Source organism: Dipteris shenzhenensis, chromosome 2 (assembly GCF_047967505.1).
Source record: "Dipteris shenzhenensis isolate YYH24624 ecotype China chromosome 2, Dip_SZ_1.0, whole genome shotgun sequence".
NCBI lineage: Eukaryota > Viridiplantae > Streptophyta > Polypodiopsida > Gleicheniales > Dipteridaceae > Dipteris > Dipteris shenzhenensis.
In genome coordinates, this window is record NC_141597.1 from 7533267 (window position 1) to 7549566 (window position 16300).

The window sequence follows — 16300 nt, forward strand, 5'->3', positions numbered from 1 at the left end:
AAACCATCTCTCTGTGCGTGCATACCAGCACCTCTGGTCTCCCCCTGTTGCAAGTGCCATAGAAGAGGACAGTGCTAGCCATGGTATCCTGCGATGCCCAGAGGTGTAATCCCCATGCTCCCTCACTTGATACAGATACGTGATGACCTGAAATGCAGCATCTAGCTGTAATGGGGGTGACCCAAACTCCGCTTGAATGATCTGGTGAGGAACGGATGGCTTACCACGAATCTTCCGTGATAACATGAGAACCTGTAGCCGCTCCACCCTGACCCACTCTGTATCCGACAAGTCTGGACCCCAGCATGGACTGCGATACATCCCTGCTGGGTGGACCAAGGAGTCAAAAAGCAACCCTTTGGTCCGTGGATCCTGAAAGTGAGAGCGGAAGCATTGCCTCTCTAGTCTAGCGAATGAACGGATGGCTTACCACGAATCTTCCGTGATAACATGAGAACCTGTAGCCACTCCACCCTGACCCACTCTGTATCCGACAAGTCTGGATGCCAGCATGGAGACTGAGTTGGGAATGAGTAGTGGGGATCATCCAGAAACGGATGGTCAGACAGAAAGAATCAACCAAATTTTAGAGGATATGCTTAGAGCATATGTGTCATTGAGGCAACATACATGGAATAAGTGGTTGCCATTATTAGAGTTTGCCTACAATGATAGAAAACATTCCTCTACAGGGTTAAGTCCGTTTGAACTGAATTATGGTTATAGGCCAGCGAATCCAACTATAGTTGGAATACCTAAGAAAGTGCCTAGTGCCGCGAACTTTGTGGTTCAGATGCGGGAGATGCTAGCACTTGCGAGAGCTAACATCCGCCAAGCTATGGATAGAGCTAAGGCGTATGCGGATGAAAACCGATCCAATAGATAATTTAAGGAAGGAGAAAAAGTTTTTCTCAGAGTTCCTTCGCACTCTAAGTCTTTGACTGCAGGAGAGTGTGCTAAGTTATCACCTCGATATTGTGGGCCAGGTAGCCTATAAATTAGAATTACCACCGGGGTATAAGGTGCACCCAGTGTTTCATGTTTCTCGTTTAAAGAAATTTTTGCATACAGGTGACTCACTAATCGAAGGTGTTGTTTTGTTTCAGGAGATAGAGGATAATGCAAGACGCAAACCAACAAGAATCTTGTACCGAGGAACAATGCAAGTGCGAAATCGGAAGATACCCACGGTGTTGGTTGCATGGCATGGTTTATCTCTATCAGAAGCTACTTGGGAATCCGTATACCAGTTACGGAGAGTATTCCCAGATTTCATCATCGAGGACGCTGATGCTTGAAGAGGGAAGGAATGTTATGCTCTAGCCGAGATAGCATGACCTCGAAAAGATCGATGGGCAATTTCTCTTAGATGACCGACTTTTGTAATATTTTATGTGCGTAAATAAAATGGTCAAGGGAAGTAACTGCCAAGGTCCTAGGTGAGGGTGTATTGGCATCGACTAGGTGGTTCTGAGTGCTAAGGCCTAGGTGCACCTAAATGTGTAAAAATGCCAAGGGGCAAATGTTTTAATTGTGCCCCAAGAGAGGGGTAAATGGTGTACCAAGCTAAAGGTCTAAAATGATGACATGTGGCAGGAGGGAACCATCTAGGGAACTGAGGGCTTCTGGATAAGCATGAAGGAAATAAAGTTACGTATCTTTTGTACATGTGATCCATGAGATAGGCTGGGTGGATTTTTGGGATGCCAGCGCTTGTGATTAAGGATTAGATAGTGAATCAACGAAAAGCTGAGAGATTAGAAAGTGTTCGTTTCAGGGTCGGTGGAGCTCCCCCCTTCCCTTCCTTGTGTGCAGGTCAGAAGGAGTACTTAATGGAGTGGAGGGAGGGAAAAAGGTAGAGGTTTGAGGGTGAGGCCTGACAAGGGAGGAAGGAACAGGCTGGGGTGGGTACAGAAAGGCTAGGGGCAGCTGGTAGAATGGGAGGCAAAACAGGGGCTGGGGGGCAAACATGGGGCCTGTGAGGCATAAATGGAGGGTTGAGAAGTAGAAATGGGAGCTGGGAAGGCCAAAATGAGAGGTGGAGAAGTGCTCGCCAGAATCTTCTTGGAAGTATCCACTGAGAGAGAGAGATGCATGACCATACACACACATATTTGCATGCATACACAAATGCTCAGCACTCTAACAGATATGTGTATATATGCATGCATATATGTATGTATGTATGTATGTGTGTATGTATGCATGTATGTATATATGTATGTACTGGGCACTATGGACTCTCTGGAAGGATTGCAATCATAGGGTCTTTGGTGATCCTGTTTTTTCTAATTTCTCTTTCTTCAAACACTCTACAGCAATCGCTTTTTGATTGCTTGCAATCTCGTGTCTTTGATCATGATGTATATTTGTCCTACAGTGAGATTTTCTCTTGATGTATTATAGCTCTCCCTTTCTGGGATAGCTTTTTTTGTAATATAATGACTCAAAGATTCCACAAAAAAAAAGTGTGTATGCATGGATATGCACATGCATGTGTGTGTTTGCACATAAATGCTCGCACGTGCATGCATGTATGTATGTGTTTATGGACCATATATTAAGGGAGGATTTGTTTTTCAAAAATAGTTCTTGCTAGGTTTGACCTAGATTGAGAAAGATTTCAAAAGGAAGTGGATTTTGTGCAATATATTCTTGAACAGTATGAGAGCATATGCTTATCTGATCGCGTTGGTGGGGGATGTCATAGTATCTATCCCCTCTTATGCACGATGGAGTCTATGATTTTTAACCTTGTTGGTGAGAGTAATGAGGTCGGAATTGCTCCATTTGTTTGTGCTTAGAGAATGAGTAGATCCGTTAAACATTGAGATATGTGTCTTTTGCCGTATTAGCGGACATCCAAATCTTACGTTGTGAAGTTTACTTCCAAGTTGTGTCTTGTTGATATTCCTAAATTCTTCTTATTTATGGTGGTATGTTGTCCTATCAGCTATGTTTTCTTAGGACTTTTTGCTTAGAAATGCTCGTTTTGGGAGATATTAATATGAACATACTTTCGTCTTTACATGCACTTGTCACTTGGATGAAGCGAATGTGGACTAATTTTTTATTAGCCTTCTCCTTTGAGCTTTTGTCATGGTTGAGTCTGCCCTTCAATTTATAGAACTCATCTTTAGAGGAGAATCCTTATGTCAATACGAAGTACCATAGAGTTCTACCATAGAGTTCTAGAGGAAACTTGTAAGTATGGAATTTATGGTCGACACGGAGGCAGTGAGGGAGCTTTTTGCAATAAAAAGTTCTGGACAGGCAAAGGTTGAAGGAAACACTGATCTTTATAAGAACGAGATAATTCCTGTATTGATGTATGCTGAAGCACATTCTCAAAAGGCATCCATGATCAAGGCTAAACTATGATCTTAGGATCTTGAGACACAATTTATTGACTGCATGGAATTAACGGAGATGTAGCTTGTTGTAAAGTGTGTGCAACACCAAAGTTACATAGTACATCCCAGAAAAAGATCTGATAGTTAAAAACATAGTACATGCCATATTTTATCAAAATTGATTTGAATCATGAATTGCATAGAAGAGAAGTATTTTTGGCTCATTTCTTGTTCTGTAATTGTAGTATTGACCAAAGCAATTTGTTTTTGGACTTCCTCACAGGTGTGGTGCTGCTTTCCCAATTCTGTGCAATCAACTAGGTTCTTGATGCAAGACGAGTTCAACATACAAACGACAAAGTGTGACAATTGTATCATTGTAAGTGTATTCAAGGTTCAGTCCCATCTTCATGATACCTAGCATGCAGGCTACTCACTCTATGTTTACTATTTGTACTTAAATCGTGCAGGGTTTTATGTTCTGTTTACAACAAGTGGCATGCATATTCTCCCTGGTAGCCGCAATTGTGGGAAGTCCAGACCTACAAGATGCATCGGAGCTGCTTAATTGCTTCTCCAATGCTGTATACTGCACGTATGGTCACCACTTTGCTAATTTTATTGCTGTGGTCAAATGTTTCATGATTCCGTTATTATAAATGTTACAATGCACAGATTCATGGACTAGACCATGCAACTAGGTTTTTACTAGGATGACAGATTTAGCATAAGGATTCTCAGGTTTTGGATCTTGACTCTTCTGCAGTTAAATCCACACAAACTCTGCTGTGTTTTTGAAAGTACTATGAATTTCTGTAATCACATTGGACACTTTTGGCCAAAGGCAGCCTATGCATCATGCGGTTGGGGTTACTATGCAGCAGAATGCTGGAAATGGGCAGCAATTGACCACGGATGATATGCTTTCAGATGTCTTACGCTCGTACAGGCCTTTGCCTGAGGATGTGCGTGATGAGATGCCTTTTTCGCAGTATGTGAGTCTTAAGCGTGAGGGTGCAAATGCCGGCTTAAAGGCTCCACCCATTCAGCTCATTGGATCTAGCCTTTTTCAGTCTCATAAACCCTTTCATCTTTCGAAACTCTCTCAATTGTTTGGCACACATATGCATGCTGCCCCTATGATGTCCCAGGTCTGACGCCACCTGATATGTCCTCCATGCCCAGGCCCACTACGTGTCACTTGTTTACTGCACAGAATGTATGGGCTGTCCTTCTCTGGCTTCATAACTGGAGATCACCAGATCATGAGGGACTACGCACTGAGCACTTCACACATGGGCAGGAGGTCTTTGTGAGAAAAACAGAGAGCAAGAGTAAGCTAAACGTAGGTCACTCAAAAGGAGGACTGAATGAAGTGAAGTACAAACAAGAGATAAGGGGTTTTGTCTAAGTGACAAAACCCTGTCTAATCACTAACCATAGTTAGGAATTAGACTGTGGTTAGAGGGAAAAACCTCTAAGACGGAAAAGTGCCCCTAATCCACTTATTACATTACATTGGCCACTGCCTATAATATAATAATAATTCTAACACCCCCCTGCAGTGCCAATGTGGTGTACAAGGTAGTGATTAATCACCAAAAGGAGATAAGTTTAGGGCACTGTGAAATGCCTCAAACTTCTCACGTGGAAGTGCTTTGGTGAAGATGTCTGCAACATTGTCATGTGTTGACACATAGATCATACTGATCTCCCCTACATGTACCCTCTCTGACATAATGATAATGAACCTCAATGTGCTTCGTGCAGGCATGAAACACAGGATTCTTTGCCACTGCTATAGCACCCTGACTATCAGTGAGAATTGGAGGACCCTCCAATAAGAGACGAAGATCAGCGAACAAACGTCGCAGCCAAACACACTCAACTATCTCAGTGAAAGCTGCCCTGTACTCAGCTTCACATGAGGAAGTAGCCACTGTAGATTGCTTCTTGCTCAGCCAAGAAATGCAAGCTTTGCCCAAAAAGAAACAATTACCAAACATCAAGCCATAAGACTTTGTGCCTTGCAAATAACGGAAGATGCATTTTACAGCCCTCCAATGTGCTGTCTTTGGGCTGTGCATATATTTGCTCACCTGAGATACTGCATACTGAATATCGGGCCGTGTATTGCACAAGTATATGAGGCATCCAACAGCCTGACTGTAAAGTGTGACATCCACTAATTCACCTGCATCATACATAGTAAGCTTCAGCCCCGGCTCCATGGGAGTGGCAATAGGCTTACAATCATGCATGTTGAACCTATCCACTTTTGCACATACTTAGATTGAGACAACAATGCCACGCTTGTCTTGTATAAACTGGATCTGGATGCTACCTAGGCTAGAGCGTAACATTCCTTCCCTCTTCAGACATTAGCGTCCTCGATGATAAAATCTGGGAACACTCTCCGTAACTGGTATACGGATTCCCAGGTAGCTTCGGATAGAGGCTGACCATGCCATGCAACCAACACCGTGGGTATCTTCCGATTTCGTATTTGCATTGTTCCTCGGTCCAGGATTCTTGTTGGTTTGCGCCTCGCATTATCCTCTATCTCCTGAAACAAAACCACACCTTCGATTAGTGAGTCACTTGTATGTAAAAATTTCTTTAAGCGCGAAACATGAAAAACCGGGTGCATCTTACACCCCTGTGGCAATTCTAATTTATAGGCTACCTTGCCTATTCTCTTTAGAATTAACCACGGCCCACAGTATCGAGGTGATAACTTAGCACACTCTCCTGAAGTCAACGACTTCAAGTGCGAAGGAACTCTGAGAAAAACTTTTTCTCCTTCCTTAAATACTCTTATAGATCGGTTTTCATCCGCATACACCTTGGCTCTATCCATAGCCTGGCGGATATTAGCTCTCGCAAGTGCTAGCAACTCCCGCATCTGAACCACAAAGTTCGCGGCACTAGGCACTTTCTGAGGTATTCCAACTATAGTTGGATTTGCTGGTCTATAACCATAGTTCAGCTCAAACGGACTGAACCCGGTAGAGGAATGTTTTCTATCATTGTAGGCAAACTCCAACAATGGCAACCACTTGTCCCATGTATGTTGCCTCAATGACACATATGCTCTCAGCATATCCTCTAAAGTTTGGTTGACTCTCTCCGTCTGACCATCCGTCTCAGGATGATCCCCACTACTCATTCCCAACTCAGTCCTTAGTGTCTCAAATACGACTGTCCAAAAATGACCGGTAAATCTGACATCTCTGTCTGACACTATGGATCTAGGCAATCCATGCAGACGAAATATATGTCTAATAAATAAATCCGCCACTTGCGGGGCACTAACAGACTCTCTAGTTAGAATGAAGTGAGCCATCTTGGTTAGACGATCAACCACCACAAGGATAGAATCATACCCTCCTTGTGTCGTAGGCAGCCCTACAATAAAGTCCATGGAAATGCTCTCTCACTTACTTAGTGGTATTTCCAAGGGCTGTAAAAGTCCGGGTGGCTTCACCCGCTCGGCCTTACTTACCTGACACGAGAAACACCGTGTCACATATTCATGAATATGCTTTTTCATCTTTGGCCAAAAGAAATCTCGTTTCACGAGATCATATGTCTTCTCGACTCCTGGATGTCCCGCACACGGGCTATCATGGCACTGTCGAATGACTCTCTGCCTGAGATCATTCTGACTAGGTACTACAACCTTGCCATTTCTTTCTAGCATACCATCCCTTATGGTTAGTGGGTTGTATGGAAGATGTACCTTGTTGGTTGGTGTACTGGCTCCATCAACCTTTAATATTGGTCGCCCCTTCTCTATCTACGTGAGATCTACATGCAAATCTTTGGCTACTACAAATCCATATGACAGTTCGAGGGACGTCTCCCTTTAGTACCAATCCAGTGTCGTGTTGGTACTCGTTGTTGGAGGTTGACTTCGTTTCTCTTTTTTCAATTCATATATTTCTCCTATGTCATGACAGTTTCAATTTTTGGAGCAACAATAATTAACTCTTATTCATGATCAATAACTTATAAACAATGGTTGGGAGTATTAGGTAATGCTTTAATTGTTGAATAATCCATTAAGAAGCCTTAATTGAATTCTTTTTATGCTGACTTATACAATTAACAATGCTTAGGGAGTACTAGGTAATGCTTTAAATGTTGAATAATCCATTAAGGAGCCTTAATTAAATCCTTTTTAGGTTGACATGTACAATTTAATAACTTTTATTCATGTATATCAGAAATTCATGGTTCTTATGATAAGGGGTTTTGGCCATAATTACTTAAATCCCGTATATATGTGTCAACTACCCCATTGTAAGAACCATGCATATGTTTGGCCTTTTCTGGATGCCCGGTCATCCTTTTCATTTTCCCCGGGTTTTAACATATGAGCCTTAGGCCATAAGCTCTGGACAAACTCGTCCACCTTCTGAGTTTCTCTGATCTCGGTCATTAGAGCACTCTCTAATACCGTGAAACTCAGGTTGTGCATAATGCGAGACAACGCATTAGCAACCTTGTTATCTTTTCCTCTTCGGTACCAAATCATTAAATTAAACTCCTGCATGAGCTCTGCTCACCTAGCTTGGCGGCCCCTCAAGTCGGGCTGTTTACAAAAATGTTTCAGAGTATCATGATCCACATCCACATAAAACTTTGAACCATACAAGTAATGCCTCCATGTTTTCAAAGCATGGATAACAGCATACAACTCTAATTCATGAGTTGGCCAATTCCTTTGAGAGGGAGAAAGCTTCTTGCTTTCAAAGGCTACTGGCCTTCCCTCTTGAAGGAGAACTGCTCCTACCGCAATGCCACTTGCATCGGTTTCCAGGAACAACGGTTTCTGCGAATCAACTATTTTTAACACCGGTCCTGTGACCACAGCTTGTTTTATGGTGTTAAAACTTTCTTGTTGATTCTGTCCCCATATAAAAGGTACTTTATCTGAGGTCAAATCAATCAATGGCGATACTATTTCGGAATATCCTTTGATATGCCTTCTATAAAATTGGACAAATCCCAAGAATGATCGCAACGCGGTCAGACTCTGAGGGATTGGCCAAGTCAGTATCGCAGCCACTTTCTTCGGATCTATTTCTACCCCCTGTGGAGTAATTATGAATCCTAAATATTCAAGCCTAACCATACACAGTATAGTTTTCTTTTTATTTACATAAAGACTGGCTTTCCTCAAAGTATTGAACACTATTCTTAAGTGTTCATAATGCTCAGTTATACTTTTACTGAATATCAGGATATCGTCAATAAAATGTACTACGAACTTTCCGATATATGGACGTAGTAAATCGTTCATAAGCATGACGAATGTCGCTGGAGCATTGGTAAGTCCAAAGGGCATTACCAAAAACTCATAGTGACCAAACCTGCTTCTGAAAGCGGTTTTATGCACATCCTGGGCTCTAATCCGGATTTGATGGTAGCCACTCTTAAGATCTATCTTGCAGAAAATCACGGCTCCATGTAATGCATCTAGCAAATCATCAATCCGAGCCATCGGATACCTGTGCTTAGCAGTGATATTATTCAATGCTCTGTAATCTATGCAGAGGCGAAACGTATCATCCTTTTTCTTCTTTAATATCACTGGCGAAGCAAAAGGTGAGAAACTTGGTTGAATCTGTCCCAACTCGAGGTATTCTTCCAGTTGTCTATGCACCTCCGCCTCTTCAGTAAAACTCATTTTATAGGGAGGTCTATTTACAGGTTCTGCCCCCGGAATCAGTTCAATCTTATGCTGAACATTCCGCACTGGAGGTAACCCATAAGGTAGTTCATCCCTAAAACATTCAGAGAACTCCTCTGTTATAAGATTAGCCAGCTTGGCCATCTCACCACTTTGCGTAACATCAGTGCTAGCCGAAGAATCATCAACCGGCTCTACCGATGCTGTGCAAAGGAATAAAAACTCTTCTTGAGCTTTTCGGATTTCCATCACGGAAACCAATGGTCTCTGAGGTATATCTTTCTCACCTTGCAAGACATAAAGCACATCATTCATCTTGAATTGATATACGTGCTTTTTCCAATCAATGGCTGGATTCTTCCTAGAATGCCACGCCATACCCAGGGCTATATTTGCATGAGCAAGCTTGGTCATTTCAAAATCAAGCTTCTCAGCATAGTCCTGAATATGAAGCTCCAACTGGGTAACCCTTTGGTCTCATACTTCAGTTGAACTTCCATCTGCCATCCTGACTGTATACGCATAGTCAGATGGACTTGTCTTTAATTTCAGCCTCTTCACGAGCTTGGAGTTAATCACATTGTGAGTTGACGCCGAGTCAAACAACACAATGACATCATGATTGGCCACTTGCCCTTTCATTTTAATTAACTCCGTATCATTAAAGGCTGTATACCCCGTTGCTGCGGGCTTAGATAGGATGTTATCAGGTGCACTCGTCACTAGCTTAGCAACAACCACACATAACAAACAAGGTACTAATCTCTGAGAAGATCCCGCTAGCTGAATCTGCATCTCTTCCGCTCTGGGACTTGCTTCCATCTCCACGTCGCATTCTGAGATCACCATCTCAGCCATCCAACGATCTTTGTTACGTGGACAATCCTTCCACTGATGAGGCTGAAGGCAACCAAAACATAAGCCTTCTCTCCTCGCTTTTTCCCTTTGTTCTGGGTTTAAGGAAGACTTAGACCAAGCCTGGGCTGCCATTGGGGTTACTTTCCTCTTCACTCCAATGGTGGTACTTGGTTTAGGAGTTTCAACCGGCTTGGCTTGACCACTCGGCTGAGAACCACTCCCTCTACTAATCCATTTCTTCTTAAACCCAGATTTCTTCGGATACCCATACTGGGTTCCGACCTGTGCAAACCCACTTGGCCTGCTGCCCTTGGCATCTTCATAGTTCAGGGCTATGGCTATTGCATCATCTAACGTGTTCGCATACTTAGCCCGAACTTCCATTTTTATTCGATCATTCAATCCAAATATGAAATCTTTCACTTGGATTGATTGAGGCAGGGCTTCATCAACCTTCATTACACTCTCTCGAAACTTATCAGTATATTCTGCCACCGATAAATTTCTCTGACGAAGGTTCCTATATTAATCCCAAGCTCGGGATGCTTCGTCAGGAGGTAAGAAGTGTTTCCTGAACTCTCTTTTAAACCCCTCCCAGGTAGTGGATGCTATACCATCCTAGGCTCGACCGTATGGACACTAGACTCCGGTTCCATTGGAGCCTTTCCCTTCTCCTCTCGAGAAGGTCTGGCAGACATACTGTGTATCGCTCTCCTAAGTTCAGACTGCCCTGCATTGGCCTATAACTGCTGCGCTAACAATTGTTGCAAGGCATCCTCAAGCAATGCAATCCTGCCAGATAAAGTGTGAGCTACTGGGTGCGACACCTGCTGGGTCGGCCGGACTCTTGACTCACCAGGGTCCCTCCTGGAAGCCCCTTCTTCTGCTTCCATTCAGTCCAATGGGTGTTTTGTTTTGTTTTGTTTGTTTGTGTGTTTGTTTTTTTTTAAAACACCGCTAGAAAACTGTATTTACAAACTGACGCAATTCAGTGTACTGACACTCTGACACAATTCCCTACACTAGGGAATTCCTACAATCCCACATGCACACTGACTAGGCATTTGACACAGGCATATATCCCAAATAGCGCTTTTCCCTGTCCTAGGGAAGCTCCTGCAAACTAACTCTGACTGCAGCACATAGGCATAATCTCAAACATAATCTGTCCCTGCTACAGCATCAAAGCTTCATGCAGCCTAATTCTTTACGAGATCTTGTTTATGAAAGAAGAGCATCAACCGACTAAATCGAGAAGAAAAAAAAACACGAAACTGATGGAGGTCAAAGAGAGCTCCCTGGTCATCAACAATTTCGTCACAGCCTTCTTGGTTCCATGCAAATCCAGCCAACAGTCTCCTGCACTGTTCAAGCCTTTGCGCTCCTGCGACCCGTCTGCAGTCACAGCTTACGTGCTCGCTGTCCAAATCCTGAATACGGGGCCAGCTGCTCGTCGACTAGCGCTCCACGCTCTTCTGCGTCACCATCGCCGAATCATCGAAGGCCTCCCTCACCAAGCCTTCATTCCTTCGTCCGTCGGGCTATTCGTGTCGAAAGGTCTCCCCGTTCACGAGCTCCTGTTACGTCCACCGTAGACCACGGGCAGCGCCAACCTCTACGCTCCACGTCTGCTATCCGTCGTCACGGGCAGCCCCCTCCAATTCGTCGTCGCCTGTCGCAGATCAGCGTCAAGCCCTTCAGGGAATTAGCCGTACGTCGTTAGCCCACCAGGGAGGTACAGGCCTGCAACTCGAGCTCAGCCACCACGAAGGTCTTCGTCACGGGCAACAACCCTTCCAATCCGTCGCACGTCACGAGCAGCCGATTATCACGCCGCACTACTCATCGCGTTCGTCCAGCCTTTACCATAGGCTCTCCGTTGATCTGGCGCTCTGGTCCTTCGACGACACAGCTCCACGCCTTTCTTCCGTCACCCAGATGGTCTCTCTAATCCTTGCCTTGGGCTCTGATACCAAATGTTACACACAACAACACTATTCCTATTGTAGATCACGGGAGCAGCACCTATTCTTTCCTCCCAACCAACCTTGCTGAAGCTGACGAGCTGACAGAGAATTACGAATCAAAACATATGTGAAAAATCACAACTTCTCTTCTCTCTCTAGCTTCAACAAGCCCCATCTCCCTAGATGGATCTAGATGCCACATGTCATCATCACAGGGCCTTCCTAATGCAACATTTCACCCCTCTCTTGGGATGCATTAAAATCCTTTGCCCCTAGGCACATTCCTTGCATTAGGCCCTTAGCCTTAGATCCACCTAGTCTGGTGCTATCAACCCTCACCTAGGACCTTGACATTAATTCCCTCCCGATCATTTACATGAAGCGCAAACAAATAATTACAAACATAGATCCTTTAGGGGAAATGTCGACTGATTCTTCCGAGGTCATGCTACCTCGGCTAGAGCGTAACAGTCGCGGGTTTGAACAAGGATGGGAGGGCACCCAATGTAATCTGCGTGTCCATCTGTTGTTGAGTATGGCATGCCTCGGGCTCCGGGTTTTTACTGCGTCTGCAGTCGGTGACTATGTTGCCTGTATATCGATTGGAAGAACTCGGTGATCCTGCTCTGAGAACAGTCGGGTAGTGTGTCTGAGGCTTGCCTCCGTATCCTAAGTAAGTGCTCTCTATGTCGAACCACCTCATGAATGAAAGTAGCGAGGCACCCCTGGTCTTGATACGAAAGGAGTCTAGAGACAGGCCCAAAGCCGTCTCTAAAGAGACAATAATAGCGACCATGGATCTCGTAGTACACGGGGCACCAAAATGCGAAGTGCCCCCCTAACTCAACCTCCTGCCGGTTGCATAGTGTACATAGGCGGCACTCCTTGGGTATCCCCTCAGCTCGTTCGCTCCCGATGGAGATCCTCAATGAGTGCAGTAAGTGAATCTGATTGTACTATGGCGGACAATGAAGCCCTCCTCATAGATGCAAAGGTAGTGATCTCTGTAGAAGCTGAGCTTCACTGGAAGCTCTCTTGGCTCCAACCAGGTCCTGAATGTGTGTAGTTGTAAGAGATCCTCTCGAATGACATGGTTGACCTCGTGGTATCCAAGTGGGATAGATGGGGCATCTAGGCTGTACTGGAAGGGGGGTAATCTATCCGTATGAATCCTAATCTCTTGAACCACGTGCGTGTCTGTGCATACCAGTCTTTCCCGTCCCTCCTTTCACAAGACTCATGGACGAAGCTAGAGCCAGCCATGGTAGCCTACGTCTCCCTGATGTGCAGTCTCCATATTGTCTGTTGACATGGTGCAGGAATGTTGCATCTAGCTGCAGCTGAGAAGTGCCAAACTCGGCCTGAATGATATGATGTGGCACCGATGGTTTCCCTTGGATCATCTGTACTGGAAGGGGGGTAATCTATCCATATGAATTCTAATCTCTTGAACCACGTGCGTGTCTGTGCATACCAGCCTTTCTCGTGCTCGAGATGTGTTGAACATCATAACCTTGGTCTTGCCAAGGTTGACCTTCAAATCATGTGACTCACAAAAGTCCTGGGGGAGGAGGAAATTAGTACCACGTCATCAGCATACAAGAGGATGTGAATGAGGTTACTGGCGAGGGAGCACCCAGTCCCCCCAAGTGCTCCCATGAAGGTCTCGAGCTCATCTATGTAGAGGCCAAACAAGGTTGTTGATAACGGACAACCTTGTTTGACCCCAATGGTACTCATAATCTCCTCTGTCCACGCGACACTTGTCCGAACTCGGCCTGAGACTCTCATAATGCGCCATAACTGCCCATATGATCTCTTGGTCATACCCTAGCTCCTGCAGTCACCTAATGAGGCGGGATCGTGGGACCGTGTGAAAAGCTTTGCGAAAATCCACAAAGCAACAATACACCCTCTACTTCCGTGATCTGGCCTTCTCTATGACACTCCTGAGTGTGAGTATGTGATCCATCATCCCGCAGGATTCCTGCTGGCCCGTCTGCCGTAAGTCCCTGTATCTAATGGGTATAAGGAATTCAACGTGCACTTATAACAAGCTCTGTGATAGGTATCAATTTAGTCCTTCAAAAGATGTCTGTTGGGGGGGGGGGGGGCGGGGGAGAGAGAGAGAGAGAGAGATTGGTTGCCTCTACACAGTTTGCACTGGCACTGACTGAAATTTCATTTTGTGTATATATGCAGCGTTTGTGCGTGCATGCAGGTACATTTTCTCCTTGCATTTGTGTGTATTTAAAGCAGAAAGAAAGAAAGAAAGAAAGTTTATTTAAAGCACAGAGAGAGAGAGAGAGAGAGAGAGAGAGAGAGTAATTTTCGTTTTTATGCAGACACAACATAAAGTGGAACTTGATAAGCGGGATGGAAAATTCGGGCCCATGCAAGCTCCTTTTCCGCAACAAATGTCACGCATAGACCAAGGAGTGCCTCCAACGGTGGGATATGCACCTGCTTATGTAGGGCCCCCTACCTTTGATCAGCCTCTATATGGCCAACCTTATCCTCCCCCTACACATCAAGCACAGGCCTACCCCCCTTCTGGAGGCTACCCTGCTGGATATCCAAGGTAGATCATAATGCACAATGCACAACCTGGAAAGTCACAAGGGCTTATCGTTCGTATAGCTCCATCAATTGTACATGCTGTCTTCCAGAGGAATATTTGCTCCATCAATTGTATTGTGTAGATGCTGTCTTGCAGAGGAATATTTGCATACAAGTTGTGATTTTGGCAAGAAAGGAGGTTTTCTTTTTGTTGATATTGATCAAGACAGTATTACTGAGGCTAAAAAAAGCTTCTAGTATTGTTTAGAAACAAACAGGCCTGTTGTGCACTAATTGAATAACGAATTTGTGATGCTGCTTGAAAGCATGATCATGATGTACAGGCCCTGTTATGTTGTGTTTTTTTTTTTGCCTGTGAATCTTAAATCTGCTGCTTTTCACTAATGAAAAGTTGCAATCCTTAACGGGTTTTGAAAATACATCTGTTTATCAACGACCGGAGATAACCAACGTTCTTTTTCGATTCATCTATTTTTATATTAGCAATAGTACTGATCATGACCAACTAGTGTTTTTGTTGGATCTTTCTCAGTTTCTGATTCATTAGAGGATCCTTTTTTTTTTTCCGCGAGTTACATGCTGTCTGCTTTCCCTAGATCCCTGTTTTCGATTATACAGGCAGGGTATATTCCATGGTCAGTCGGGGCTCTTGGATTTATTGTTGTATCTTTTTGAGAAAGGAAACTTATTTTTTAAACCATGTCAAAAACATGTGTGATAAATTTTCTGCACAAAGACTACAGTGTTTTTATGACAGATGTTAATGAGATAAATTTTCATGTGTCCCTAGGGCTTCATTTCCATCTCTAAGCAACCATCACTGAGCATGATAGGGTGGCATAGCAGCATGGTTTGTGGTGTAGAAAGTTTCTTTGGTAATAATGTGGGTTATGTTGTGGACTTTTAATATTATTGTTGACCATAAATTTATTCATACCATGTTAATTGTTGCCACAGTGGATTGGCTCTAAGCCATAAGAGAAGCTAACTCTATTCTTATTTGGGGTTTTCTTGGACAAGGTAATATCGCATAAGTATATAACCAAACAAGGTGAAAATTGCTTCAAAACCAAAAGTGGAAGGCTGTAGGCATTCTTTATTGTGGGCTACAGCATAAAGCAAGCACTAAAACAATCTCATGTATACCAAAGGCTTTAACAATCTTAAAAGCGATCCCTAGGAAGGTGCTACCAGGATTATACCTTCAAAAGTGCAACAATACATGACCACCCATGAGTGCATTAAGATAAATCATCTTGCAACTTGTCAACTATTGATGAATTGGTGGGCAAACCCCTAAGTAGATGTATGATCCTTTACAAACCGTGTAGATCATTGAGTAACAAAAAAGGAAGACTTATACCATGGGCAGCCCCAGAACAAGAGAGAATTTCATTGGCATTCCTACAAAGGACATACCTAGTGTTAAATATTGGAAATGTGTAGGTATCTATTGTTCGTTGAATAAGGAATATATGAAACCCTATTGGAGGATTGAGCACTTGTCCCTAATGAGTGCTATCTACACCATTTGCATTATCTAGCAATTATAGCCCCATGTGAAAGGCTACCTACCAAGACTATCGATAATTCACAAAAGTATGATTGAGGCATGATGGAGGTGCAACAAAGTCTTGAAGCTATTGCTTTTATGGGATAATTTATGTGATTAGGGTCCATATATATTGTTTATATGGGATAATTTATTGATGAATTGGTGGGAAACCCCTAAGCAAATGTATGATCCTTTACAAACCGTGCATATCATTGAGTAACAAAAAAGGAAGACTTATACCATGAGCAGCCCCAGAACAAGAGAGAATTTCATTGGCATTCCTACAAAG

General features: G+C 43.7%; 1 protein-coding gene across 1 annotated transcript in view; it reads left to right on the forward strand.

Annotated features, from left to right (window-relative positions):
* Positions 1-14794, forward strand: part of LOC147904292 (uncharacterized) — a 69207-nt gene extending 54413 nt beyond the window's left edge. The window contains exons 5-8 of the mRNA XM_087393943.1: positions 3637-3732; positions 3824-3948; positions 14079-14097; positions 14222-14794. Of these exons, the coding sequence (XP_087250069.1) occupies positions 3637-3732; positions 3824-3948; positions 14079-14097; positions 14222-14461 (480 nt within the window). The 3' untranslated portion in view covers positions 14462-14794. The remainder of the gene's footprint in view (positions 1-3636; positions 3733-3823; positions 3949-14078; positions 14098-14221) is intronic.
* The last annotated feature ends 1506 nt before the right edge of the window (positions 14795-16300 follow it).